General features: G+C 46.6%; 1 protein-coding gene across 1 annotated transcript in view; it reads right to left on the bottom strand.

The window, feature by feature from the left end:
* The window catches only part of LY75 (lymphocyte antigen 75), a 211,079-nt gene extending 204,209 nt beyond the window's left edge, over nucleotides 1-6,870 (bottom strand). The window contains exon 1 of the mRNA XM_073634073.1: nucleotides 6,710-6,870. Within this exon, the coding sequence (XP_073490174.1) occupies nucleotides 6,710-6,785 (76 nt within the window). The 5' untranslated portion in view covers nucleotides 6,786-6,870. The remainder of the gene's footprint in view (nucleotides 1-6,709) is intronic.
* Between the last annotated feature and the right edge of the window lie 7,054 nt (nucleotides 6,871-13,924).

Below are 13,924 nucleotides of genomic sequence, written 5' to 3'. Positions count from 1 at the left end.
GTTCAACTAGAACTCGAAGCTCATCCCTACCTAAGAGCACAGTGGCCTCCATAATTCTTAAATGGAAGACGTTTGGGACAACCAGAACCCTTCATAGAGCTGGCCGTCCGGCCAAACTGAGCTATCGGGGAAGAAGAGCCTTGGTGAGAGAGATAAAGAAGAACCCAAAGATCACTGTGGCTGAGCTCCAGAGATGCAGTCGGGAGAAAGTTGTAGAAAGTCAACCATCACTGCAGCCCTCCACCAGTCGGGGCTTTATGGCAGAGTGGCCTGACGGAAGCCTCTCCACAGTGCAAGACACATGAAAGCCCACATGGAGTTTGCTAAAAAACACCTGAAGGACTCCAAGATGTTTAGAAATAAGATTGTCTGGTCTGATGAGACCAAGATATAACTTTTTGGCCTTAATTCTAAGCGGTACGTGTGGAGAAAACCAGGCACTGTTCATCACCTGTCCAATACAGTCCAAACAGTGAAGCATGGTGGTGGCGGTTTCATGCAGTGGGGGCGTTTTTCAGCTGCAGGTACAGGACGACTGGTTGAAATCGAGGGAAAGATGAATGTGGCCAAGTACAGGGATATCCTGGACGAAAACCTTCTCCAGAGTGCTCAGGACCTCAGACTGGGCCGAAGGTTTACCTTCCAACAAGACAATGACCCTAAGCACGCAGCTAAAATAACAAAGGAGTGGCTTCACAACAACTCCGTGACTGTTCTTGAATGGCCCAGCCAGAGCCCTGACTTAAACCCAATTGAGCATCTCTGGAGAGACCTAAAAATGGCTGTCCACCAACGTTTACCATCCAACCTGACAGAACTGGAGAGGATCTGCAAGGAGGAATGGCAGAGGATCCCCAAATCCAGGTGTGAAAAACTTGTTGCATCTTTCCCAAAAAGACTCATGGCTGTATTAGATCAAAAGGGTGCTTCTACTAAATACTGAGCAAAGGGTCTGAATACTTAGGACCATGTGATATTTCAGTTTTTCTTTTTTAATAAATCTGCAAAAAATGTCAACAATTCTGTGTTTTTCTGTCAATATGGGGTGCTGTGTGTACATTAATGAGGAAAAAAATGAACTTAAAATGATTTTAGCAAATGGCTGCAATATAACAAAGAGTGAAAAATTTAAGGGGGTCTGAATACTTTCCGTCCCCACTGTATGTCAATATGGGGTATTGTTTGTAGAATTTTGAGGAAAGTAATGAATTAAATCCATTTTGGAATAAGGCTGTAACATAACAAAATGTGGAAAAAGTGAAGTGATGTGAATACTTTCCGGATGCACTGTAAACACTCATGCCATGAGAGGAGACTGACAACTGGGTATCTGGTATTTTCAGAGGGGGTGGTTGGTATTGGCAGCTGGTATATCTCTCCATTTGCAGATTTCCTGTAACTCGGTACGTAGATTATACCGGATCTGCTCCCAGCTGAGTGTATGGTGATACATTCAATGTACATCTTGTCATGTTTCCTCCTTCCCACTAATTAATACACCTTCCATATTATTATTATTATAATGTGTTCTCTGTTCCTTGTTACTACTGTACCAGACTGTTTTACAATGTAATTTTTTCAGAACACTTCATTAAAAATTGATACAGACGAGGACAAACTGTAGATACTGTAGAAATTGATACAGAAGAGAACAGAATGTAGATAAATGTCGCACTATCCCTAGAAGTTCCTATTCACATCTGTGTTATGCGGGGGGCCGGGGGGCCGAGGGCGTCCCGTTTTTTTGTGTTTTTGGAGCAACACCATTCACTGGAAATGGCTGTCCTCCGCTCTCACAGACACCAAAGTAGCTCCTGTACCCCTTTTTGAGGCTGACTTTGGTGCTTTTTCTTCTTTTTTTTTTCTTCAGGTGTTTTGTTGAGATATTTCTTCAGCGCGTTTTAGAGATGCACCGAAATTTCATCAGAATGGCCATTTTGCCAATAGAGAAAAAGGTGCCACTAATGGCGCCAAAAACGCATTCGATTTTGCCATGATTTTACAGTGCTTATGGTGTTTTTCATAGGTCATGTGCCTCAAAAACCACATCAAAAACACAGGTGCGTTACTGATGCGTTCTTGCTGCGTTTTCAAAGGGGAGGTCCTTTTTCTTTTTTTTTTTTAACTGACCAAAAACGCAGCAATTAAGATTTTTAACATTGCAACAGAATCGCATCAGACAAGTGTGATAACATACATAGGATTTAAAGGGATGCATTTTTCTTGAGCTTTTCTTGCGCTCGGTCTGGGTTCACACTCGTGTAATTGAGACGCCGTATGTGATGCGCACAGGAATCGCACTGAATTCCTGTGCACATCACATGCGATGTCTGTGCGGTGCGATTTCAGCCTAGAGCTGCACGATTCTGGCCAAAATGAGAATCATACATTTTTTTTGCTTAGATTAAAGATCATGATTCTTGTGGCGTAACATCATCTTTCACGTTATACAAAAAAAAATTGAGCTAACTTTACTGTTTAGTATTTTTTAATTCATTAAAGTGTATTTTTTTCGAAAAAAAAAAAAAAATTACATTTGAAAGACCGCTGCGCAAATACCGTGTGACATAAAATATTGCAACAACCACCATTTTATTCTCTAGGGCAGGGCTATGCAATTAGCGGACCTCCAGCTGTTGCAAAACTACAAGTCCCATCATGCCTTTGCCCCTGGGTGTCATGCTTGTGGCTGTCAGAGTCTTGCTATGCCTCATGGGACTTGTAGTTCTGCAACAGCTGGAGGTCCGCTAATTGCATATCCCTGCTCTAGGGTCTCTGCAAAAAAAAAAAAGATAGATATAGATAGAGAAAATAAATATATATATATATTTTATTTATGGTACTTATATAGCGCCGTCAATTTACGCAGCGCTTTACATATACATTGTACATTCACATCAGTCCCTACACCCTCAAGGAGCTTACAATCTAAGGTCCCTAACTCACATTCATACATACTAGGGACAATTTAGACAGGATCCAATTAACCTATCTCTCTCTCTCTCATATATAGATCTATATATAGATATAGATATATATAGATCTATATATAGATATAGATCTATATATATCTATATATAGATATATATAGATCTATATATATTTTGTTTGGGGGCAACTTTCTAGTAAAAAGTACTGATTTTAACTTGAAACCAAGTTTCAACAAGTGTCTGAAGAAGGTTTAGTCTTTGGTTAAACTTCCCCCATTGACAAAGTTCATTCCTTTGATCTAAAGGACAAAACATTACAATGTTTATACTTTAGCTCAGTGGCTGAGGAATGTTGTGATACTTGACAGACTGCCTGTTTTTTTATTTATTTTTTTGACAGCTGTCGGCTTCAGCAGAGAATTCTCTGCATAGAAAGAATCGGGAAAATCATACAGCTCTATTTAAGCCATACATTTTGTACGGCTGAAAATTGCATCTGCACCAGAATGGTTCAGGATCCTCCCCCCAAACCACCGCCCCCCCCCCCCGTGAATAGCACTGCATGGCTGCTCACACCCATGCCATGCGATTCTGGCAATCGCACTGCAATTAGCGGTCTTGGAGTGTCATTAAGATAACATTGACACCAGCAGATCGCATGGACGTCATGCGATTGCAATGCGGGAAATGCATGGGATTTGCTGTATTTATCGCACAAGTGTAAACCAGGGCTCAAGGTGCCGATAAGAAATTCATATTCCTTTAAATTCATAATATTCATTAAAAAGTTGAATATAATTATATATAAAAATTATATATAATTTTTTTAAATCTCATTTTCGGTTTCAGCCAAGTGCATCCTGAATTTTTGGTACCCAAATTTCCACTCAGTGCACCTCTATAAAAAAAAAAAAAAAACAAAAAAAAACGTAGAGGTGTGAACCAGGCCTTAAATGCGAGTGTAAAAGGTGCATTCTTTTTTTTTTTTTTTTTTTAAGCAGCTTTTCTCCTTCAGGGAAGTTGAGCACATTTTTAATGTACGTGAGGCCTAAGCAGAACCAGGAAGTGGGAACATTTAAATTATAGGCAAGTAAAATCAGAACTGTTTAGTAAACAGAAATGACTGAGTGCTGACTGAATTAGTGAAAGAGGGGGAAAGACCACTTTAAAAGTAGAACTCTAGGCAAAACTCTTTTTTCAATTTGGATAGAGTAGGGGAGAGATATAACCTCTCTTGGGTCGTCATCAGAACTAGTGTCCCCAATTGGAAGATTTCCCCTCTATTAGGCTCGGTTCACACCTAAACCGGCCACGGATCGCAGAGCAATGCTGTCCGTCCCTGTTCTCTGTTTCAGGGATGAATCAGGGCAGAATCTTTGCCTGAAATGGAGGCAAAGACACACAATCGCCCCAGAAACACAGCCGCCCCGGACACATGTGAACCGCCTCCATAGAGATCCGGTCATATTCTCCTACAATGCGAATTGGATGCGGATGCATAGGCGTGAACCCGGCCTTAGTGTTCTGGTGATTTAAAAAAAAAAAATGTAAGATTCTCTTTCACTTTCACTCTCGGTGATACCAGCAAACAGGACACAGAGAGAGTGAATCTCCCTAAGGCTGAATTCACACCTATGCATTTTTAGTGCTTTTTACATCTTGCAGATTTGCACTACAGTCCATTTTACATGGTTTCCTATGGAACACATTCTGTAGTGCAAATCTGCAAAATGCAAAAAGCATTAAAAATGCATAGGTGTGAATCTCCCTAACAGGGATACAGGTGGCAATAAGAACCTGACAGGGGTTCTAATCCCTCTCCACTAAATCTAAAACTGGAAATCAGTTTTGCTTTCAGTTACACATTACTAAATCATCTACCTCGCCCTGCTGGGTTTCATGATATGACAACCAGAACATAAATCCTGAATATCATTAGGATATTAGAAGCAGTGTGTATTGAAATCATTTCTTCTGGTTTCCCCCTTTCCTTCCATCCTTTTTTTTGGCGGCAGCCCCATAGCTGTTTGTCATTTCTCAGGGCAGATTTCCTGGTGATGACAACATGGGCTGAAATGACCACTTGTCTGAAAAGCCTGTGTGACGGGGTGAGACACGTACACAAGTTGTCACCCTATAACGGGAGGTGCATGAACAAGGACCTTCATGACAGGATCACCGGGAATTAGATACAGTAGAACTACAGGCAAAAACTTTTATAGAAAAACTTTTTTATCGTAAGGGAGGTTCTTTTTGCCATCTGTGTCACATTGCAGAGATTTCTCTTCACTTCCTGTCCCATAGCCAAAACAGGAAGTGAGGTCATCTCTGCAAATTAAGGGAATCCATTGGACCCTGCAGGTCACCAGAACGAGTGACAACCCAAAATGTAGGATTTTGTGTTCCTTGCACTTTCAATGAGAATGGTATTACCATGATATGATAATGGTAAGATAGGGTGAATCTCCCTAAATGGGCTGGGGGGGGGTCCTTCTGAGCCCATGATCACTGTGTACTGTCATAGTTGTCACATGGTCGGAAGCCCATCTCACGACTCTTGGTCCAGAACCAGAGGCTGGGCATGGTCTGTGAGAGGTCGGTCATCATGCTGGGATCCCTCACTGAGCGCGCTCAAAGCATGGACACATATGTCCGGCATGTTGGGGCCCACCCTCCCTGCCGCTAAAAAACAGCCAAAGATGAATGAAATCATAGAGATGTACAAATACTAAAAATTACTTTTGAAATCACATTAACATTGACCTTCACCCTCCCCCACCCACCTTCTGTCATTTCACCCCCACCCCCGCCTCCTTCCTAACAATCTGTTTTCCTGGGTGCCCCCCCTAGGTGGGACCGACATTTGTTGCCCGCAGCCTGGGACAGCCACATCACACATTCCAGAAGGCCATGGGGTACTCTACTGCACCGTTCTCCATTCGGGGTGCCGCAGACACGAGACACACCCTGAGTCGGTGCCATGCATTGCTATGGTGCAGGTGGGACAGACGTCAGCACTGAAATAACCAATGAAGCGCTAGAGCCTCTGATGTCATAGGGAAGGGGGGGTGGGGAAACACTGATGTCATAGGGAAAGGGGGTGGGGAAATGCTGATGTCATAGGGAAAGGGGGTGGGGAAACGCTGATGTCATAGTGGTGGGTCTCTGCTTAGGGAAAGGGGGTGGGGGAACGCTGATGTCATAGTGGTGGGGCTCTGATTTCTTAGGGGGTGGGGGAACTCTGATGTCATAGTGGTGGGGCTCTGATTTCTTAGGGGGTGGGGGAACTCTGATGTCATAGTGGTGGGGCTCTGATTTCTTAGGGGGTGGGGGTAGTGGGATGTGATATAATAGGGAAAGGAGGTGGGGGGGGACGCTGATGTCACCGGGAAAGAGGGTGGGGGGGCGGACATGATAACTCCCCCCAATGACATCACAGAAGATGGAGGGGTGGTACAGAGTGTATACTGGCAGATCCCAGATTGGGTTTATCTATAACTTATATTACATGACATGAATTGCAACAAGAGGAGTGAGACTCCCCTCCCCCAAGAGTTCACAAGGTGACAGAGCTCAGTGACGTCATAGACCCAGTACAGGTGTCCACCCAGAACAGAAGAGTGACTCTCACTTTCCCTCCTAATGTAATGTATATAGAGAGAGAAGCGCCTCACACAGTGGTGTCGGGTGAAGTAGACGGAACTACAAAGTGAAAGTGGAAGCGGAGAGACACAAGTGCCCAGTATGACCCCTCCACACACACTCTGTGCCCCCCTTACCTGTGTCCGCAGAGGAGGCTGAGCAGAACACGGCTGTCACCAGGAACCACAGCTGCCGGAAGCCCCCCGTCCCCATAATTATCCCCCCGCCGGCGGCACAAAACACAACACGGCGGAACCCTCCGCAACACTTTGAGAAACAGAAAGCGAGCTCGACACGCCCACCTCCCCTGGATTGGTCTGGTAGCCGGAATCCCGGGACATTTTCTGATTGGTCCTTCAGAAGCATCATCTGTTTTCATGTGTGAGATAAAAGGCAGACAGTAGAAGATCCGCCCTCTGCTTTCCTGGAGCTGTCCCGGGTGTCTTCATGGCTGATTACCTGTAGCACTGGCAACATTTTTTCGGGGGCGCAAATAAACTGAAACATTCTGAAACAAGCCCCATCATTTGCAGCCACTGTGCCCATCAAACGCAACCACTGTGCCATATCAAATGCAGCCACTGTGCCCATCAATAGCAGCCACTGTGCCCATCAATAGCAGCCACTGTGCCCATCAAATGCTGCCACTGTGCCCCATCAAATATAGCTACTGTGCCATCAAACGCAGCCACTGTGCCCATCAAATGCAGCCACTGTGCCCATCAAACGCAGCCACCGTGCCATATCAAATGCAGCCACTGTGCCCATCAATAGCAGCCACTGTGCCCATCAAACGCAGCCACTGTGCCATATCAAATGCAGCCACTGTGCCCATCAATAGCAGCCACTGTGCCATATCAAATATAGCCACTGTGCCCATCAAATGCAGCCACTGTGCCCATCAAACGCAACCACTGTGCCATATCAAATGCTGCCACTGTGCCCATTAAATGCAGCCACTGTGCCATCAAATTCTGCCACTGTGCCCATCAAATGCTGCCACTGTGCCCATCAAACGCTGCCACTGTGCCATATCAAATGCTGCCACTGTGCCCCATCAAATATAGCCACTGTGCCCATCAAATGCAGCCACTGTGCCCATTAAACGCAACCACTGTGCCATATCAAATGCTGCCACTGTGCCCATTAAATGCAGCCACTGTGCCCATCAAATTCTGCCACTGTGCCCATCAAATGCTGCCACTGTGCCCATCAAATGCTGCCACTGTGCCCATAAAACGCTGCCACTGTGCTATATCAAATGCTGCCACTGTGCCCCATCAAATATAGCCACTGTGCCCATCAAATGCAGCCACTGTGCCCATCAAACGCAACCACTGTGCCCTATCAAATTCTGCCACTGTGCCCATCAAATGCTGCCACTGTGCCCATCAAATGCTGCCACTGTGCCCATCAAATGCAGCCACTGTGCCCATCAAATGCTGCCACTGTGCCCATCAAATGCTGCCACTGTGCCCCTCAAACGCTGCCACTGTGCCATATCAAATGCTGCCACTGTGCCCTATCAAATGCAGCCACTGTGCCATCAAACGCAGCCACTGTGCCATATCAAATGCAGCCACTGTGCCATATCAAATGCTGCCACTGTGCCCCATCAAATATAGCCACTGTGCAGCATAAACTGAAAAATTCTGAAACAACCCCAATCAATTGCAGCCTCAATGTGCCATCAAATGCAGCCACTGTGCCCATCATTTGCAGCCACTGTGCCCATCAAACGCAGCCACTGTGCCATATCAAATGCAGCCACTGTGCCAATCAAATGCAGCCACTGTGCCATCAAACGCAGCCACTGTGCCCATCAAACGCAGCCACTGTGCCCATCAAACGCAACCACTGTGCCATATCAAACGCAGCCACTGTGCCCTATCAATAGCAGCCACTGTGCCAATCAAATGCAGCCACTGTGCCCATCAAACGCAGCCACTGTGCCCATCAAATGCAGCCACTGTGCCCATCAAACGCAACCACTGTGCCATATCAAATGCAGCCACTGTGCCCATCAAATGCAGCCACTGTGCCCATCAAACGCAACCACTGTACCATATCAAATGCTGCCACTGTGCCCTATCAAATGCAGCCACTGTGCCATCAAACGCAGCCACTGTGCCCATCAAACGCAGCCACTGTGCCCATCAAATGCAGCCACTGTGCCCATCAAATGCAGCCACTGTGCCCATCATTTGCAGCCACTGTGCCCATCATTTGCAGCCACTGTGCCATATCAAATGCTGCCACTGTGCCCATCAAACGCAGCCACTGTGCCCATCAAATGCAGCCACTGTGCCCATCAAACGCAACCACTGTGCTATATCAAATGCAGCCACTGTGCCCATCAATAACAGCCACTGTGCCATATCAAATGCTGCCACTGTGCCCCATCAAATATAGCCACTGTGCCATCAAACGCAGCCACTGTGCCCATCAAACACAACCACTGTGCCATATCAAATGCAGCCACTGTGCCTTATCAAATGCAGCCACTGTGCCATCGAATTCTGCCACTGTGCCCATCAAATGCTGCCACTGTGCCCATCAAATGCTGCCACTGTGCCCATCAAATGCAGCCACTGTGCCCATCAAACGCAACCACTGTGCCATATCAAATGCTGCCACTGTGCCCTATCAAATGCAGCCACTGTGCCATCAAACGCAGTCACTGTGCCCATCAAATGCAGCCACTGTGCCATATCAAATGCTGGCACTGTGCCCCATCAAATATAGCCACTGTGCAGCATAAACTGAAAAATTCTGAAACAACCCCAATCAATTGCAGCCTCACTGTACCATCAAATGCAGCCACTGTGCCCATCATTTGCAGCCACTGTGCCCATCAAACGCAGCCACTGTGCCATATCAAATGCAGCCACTGTGCCCTATCAAATGCTGCCCTCTGTGCCCATCAAATGCAGCCACTGTGCCCATCAAATGCAGCCACTGTGCCCATCAAATGCAGCCACTGTGCCCATCAAATGCAACCACTGTGCCATATCAAATGCAGCCACTGTGCCCATCAATAGCAGCCACTGTGCCATATCAAATGCTGCCACTGTGCCCCATCAAATATAGCCACTGTGCCATCAAACGCAGCCACTGTGCCCATCAAATGCAGCCACTGTGCCCATCAAACGCAACCACTGTGCCATATCTAATACTGCCACTGTGCCCTAGGCAGCCACTGTGCCCATCAAATGCAGCCACTGTGCCATATCAAATGCTGCCACTGTGCCCCATCAAATATAGCCACTGTGCAGCATAAACTGAAAAATTCTGAAACAACCCCAATCAATTGCAGCCCCACTGTTCCCATCATTTGCAGCCACTGTGCCCATCAAACGCAGCCACTGTGCCATATCAAATGCTACCACTGTGCCCATCAAATGCAGCCACTGTGCCCATCAAACGCAGCCACTGTGCCCATCAAATGTAGCCACTGTGCCCATCAAACTCAACCATTGTGCTATATCAAATGCAGCCACTGTGCCCATCAATAGCAGCCACTGTGCCATATCAAATGCTGCCACTGTGCCCCATCAAATATAGCCACTGTGCCATCAAACGCAGCCACTGTGCCCATCAAATGCAGCCACTGTGCCATATCAAATGCAGCCACTGTGCCATATCAAATGCAGCCACTGTGCCCTATCAAATGCAGCCACTGTGCCCTATCAAATGCAGCCACTGTGCCCATCAAATGTAGCCACAGTGCCCATCAAACGCAACCACTGTGCCATATCTAATGCTGCCACTGTGCCCTAGGCAGCCACTGTGCCATCAAACGCAGCCACTGTGCCCATCAAATGCAGCCACTGTGCCATATCAAATGCTGCCACTGTGCCCCATCAAATATAGCCACTGTGCAGCATCGAATGCAGCCACTGTGCCCATCAAACGCAGCCACTGTGCCCATCAAACGCAGCCACTGTGCCCTATCAAATGCAGCCACTGTGCCATCAAATGCTGCCACTGTGCCCATCAAATGCAGCCACTGTGCCATCAAACGCAGCCACTGTGCCCATCAAATGCAGCCACTGTGCCCATCAAACGCAACCACTGTGCCATATCAAATGCAGCCACTGTGCCCATCAATAGCAGCCACTGTGCCATATCAAATGCTGCCACTGTGCCCCATCAAATATAGCCACTGTGCCATCAAACGCAGCCACTGTGCCCATCAAATGCAGCCACTGTGTCCATCAAACGCAACCACTGTGCCATATCTAATGCTGCCACTGTGCCCTAGGCAGCCACTGTGCCCATCAAATGCAGCCACTGTGCCATATCAAATTCTGCCACTGTGCCCCATCAAATATAGCCACTGTGCAGCATCGAATACAGCCACTGTGCCCATCAAATGCAGCCACTGTGCCCATCAAACGCAGCCACTGTGCCATATCAAATGCTGCCATTATGCCACCAAATGCAGCCACTGTGCCCCATCAAATACAGCTACTGTGCCCATCTTATGAAGCCACTGTGCAACATTGAATGCAGCCACTGTGTCCATCATATGCAGCCTCACTGTGTCCCATCAAATGCTCCCACTGCGCCATATCAAATGCTGCCAGTGTGCCACCCACCCGTCGTCTGTACTTGCCTTGTCTCGGTGGTGGTGGGACAGCTCCTCGATGTCTTCTTCCCTCCTCTCTTTCTGTCCTCTGCTATGATTGGACACCTGTTAGGCATCCAATCACAGTGCCTGCCGTTTCAGCCAATCAAGTGACGGGTAACAGATCCGAGCACCTGATTGGCGGAGAGGCAGTTTAGTGTCAGGAAAGCAATTATTCATTTGTTTTTCTAACACAGCTGAGTGACCTGCGAGTGCCCAGCATGGTCACCTTTTTTTTGACGCCTATTAGAGCCTATGGCTCTAATCAGGTGCTTAAAAAAAAAACCTGCCACTGTAATTCAGGCACCTGGCGCCCAAAAAGGGGCCGGGCGCCTGAATAGGGGGTGGCAGCGGCGACCATAGATAGATTCATGAAATGCATGAATCTATCTATTGGTGCTAGAGGGAGTGGCAGGAGAGAGGGGGCAGCCCCCGTGTGCCCTATTGGACGCACCACCATTGGACGTGCGGTGAGGTCCATGGCTGGTGAGGCACTGGCCAGTGTTGGCAACCAACCAGATTGAAATTTGCTGACACGACACCCAAAATGTACTGACACAGCCAAGTTTTTACTGGCATTTCCAAAAGTTACAAAATTACACTTTTAAGTGTGAATTTCAGTGTTTAGGCTACAAACAAGTACAATATGCAATTGATATAATTGAGAATACCGCGCTAATTATCAACAAACCAAGGTATAGCTGCCAGCACTACAATCGACAAACAATTGTGAACAAATAAGTGTATATACAAGTGCAGCGCTAGAATTTAGATAACAATAAACTGACTAATAAAATCAAATATGAGTCAGCAAAGTGCAAAAGCAATATAAATGATATGTGTTAAAAAATGTAATAAAAAAATGTAGAATCCATACAGTGCAAGATGTGGCCTTCTGTCCCGGCGGTGGTGAAGGCACGTGGAAGTGGCACAGCGCCCCCTTAAAAGGGAGACAAAGAAATTCATACATCTGAATGAGTGGCAATCCGGTACCATCATGAGACGGTGATGCAGGATCTATTCAACTGCTTCCATTTCTATTGCTTGAAGTATACATGCTTTTCTGTTATAGCATTCCACGAGTGGCAATCCTATACCATCACGAGGCGGTGATGTGGGATCTTCTCAGCTGCATTTCTAACCATTACTTGGCGTTTATATGCTTTGCTGCCATAAGATTCTGTTAAGCGCAATACTCGGTTTCGGTGGTGGATACTGACAAATGAGGGTGGCTCTGGACTGTCACTAATGCCAACTCTAATCATCCTTTCTGCCTTGGAATTTGTCACTTTGGACTTTCTTTACATATTTATACTTTGATTATCACCTGCATATGTTACTGTCTTGCACTGTATGGATTCTACATTGTTTTTGTACTTTGCTGACTCATATTTGATTTTATTAGTCAGTTTATCATTGTTATCTAATTTCTAGCACTGCACTTGTATATACACAATATGCAATTAGGAATGTGATTTAACCACTTGCTTACTGGGCACTTAAACCCCCACTCCTGTCCAGACCAATTTTCAGCTTTCAGCGGTGACGCACTTTGAATGACAATTGCGCAGTCATACAACACTGTACCCAAATGAAATTTTTATCATTTTTTTCCCAAAATAGAGCTTTCTTTTGGTGGTATTTGATCACCTCTGCAGTTTTTATTTTTTGTTAAAAAAAATGTAAAAAGACTGAATTTAAAAAAAAATTTTTTCTTTTTTTTTATATTTTGTTATAACATTTTTAAAACAGGTTATTTTTCTCCTTCATTGATGTACGCTGATGAGGCGGCACTGATGGGCACCGATAGGTGGCAGTGATGGGCAGTGATCGCTTACACTGATAGGCAGCACTGCTAGGTGGCACTGATCGGCACCACTGGTGGGCACTGATAGGTGGCACTTGTGGGCATTGATAGGTGGCGCTCATGGGCATTGATAGGTGGCACTGGTGGGCACTGTGGGCACTGTCAGGTGGCAATGGCAGGTGGCACAGATGAGGCATAATTGCCTCTTCCTCTTCGGGACCGATGTCCCTTGCAGATGAGCTGGTGAGCGGCTTTTTTTTCTCCTCACGCTGTCAGCGCTTACCGATTACCAAGCTTTTGTTTACATCATGTGATCAGCTGTCATTGGCTGACAGCTGATCACATGGTAAGGGAACCAACCCCTTACTCGGATCGGTGATCACCCGAGTCTCAGTGACTCTGTGATCACGGCCCGCAGGGCATGCACAGGGGAGGCCGTCATATGGCCTCCCGGAAATTCAGGTCCACGCTGTGGCCGTCATTCGGCTATAGCGCGGACGTCAAGTGGTTAAGATATATATTAAAGTGATTGTAAGCCTTCATTTTTTTTAAATTTAAAATAACAAACATGTCATACTTACCTCCACTGTGCAGCTCGTTTTGCACAGAGTGGCCCTGATCCTCCTCTTCTGGGGTCCCTCGGCGGCTCTCACGGCTCCTCCCTGCATCAGATAACCCCCTAGGAGAAGCGCTCTCCCGGGGGATTACCTTGCGGGCGAGCTCCCGAGTCCAACATTTGGCGTCCATAGACACAAATGCGGACTCGGCCCTGCCACCGGTGCCCGCGTCATCGGATTTGATTGACAGCAGCGGAAGCAGATGGCTTCACTGCTATTAACCTATCCAATCAAGAGCCGGGACCCCGTGCAGAGAGGGACAGCGTGTCTCCGCCAAAGGAAATACAGGGCTCAGGTG

Source organism: Aquarana catesbeiana, linkage group LG06 (genome assembly GCF_042186555.1).
Source record: "Aquarana catesbeiana isolate 2022-GZ linkage group LG06, ASM4218655v1, whole genome shotgun sequence".
In the NCBI taxonomy this organism is placed as follows: domain Eukaryota; kingdom Metazoa; phylum Chordata; class Amphibia; order Anura; family Ranidae; genus Aquarana; species Aquarana catesbeiana.
The sequence above is the reverse complement of the archived record's forward strand: the minus strand, read 5'-3'. Positions and strand labels throughout refer to the sequence as shown.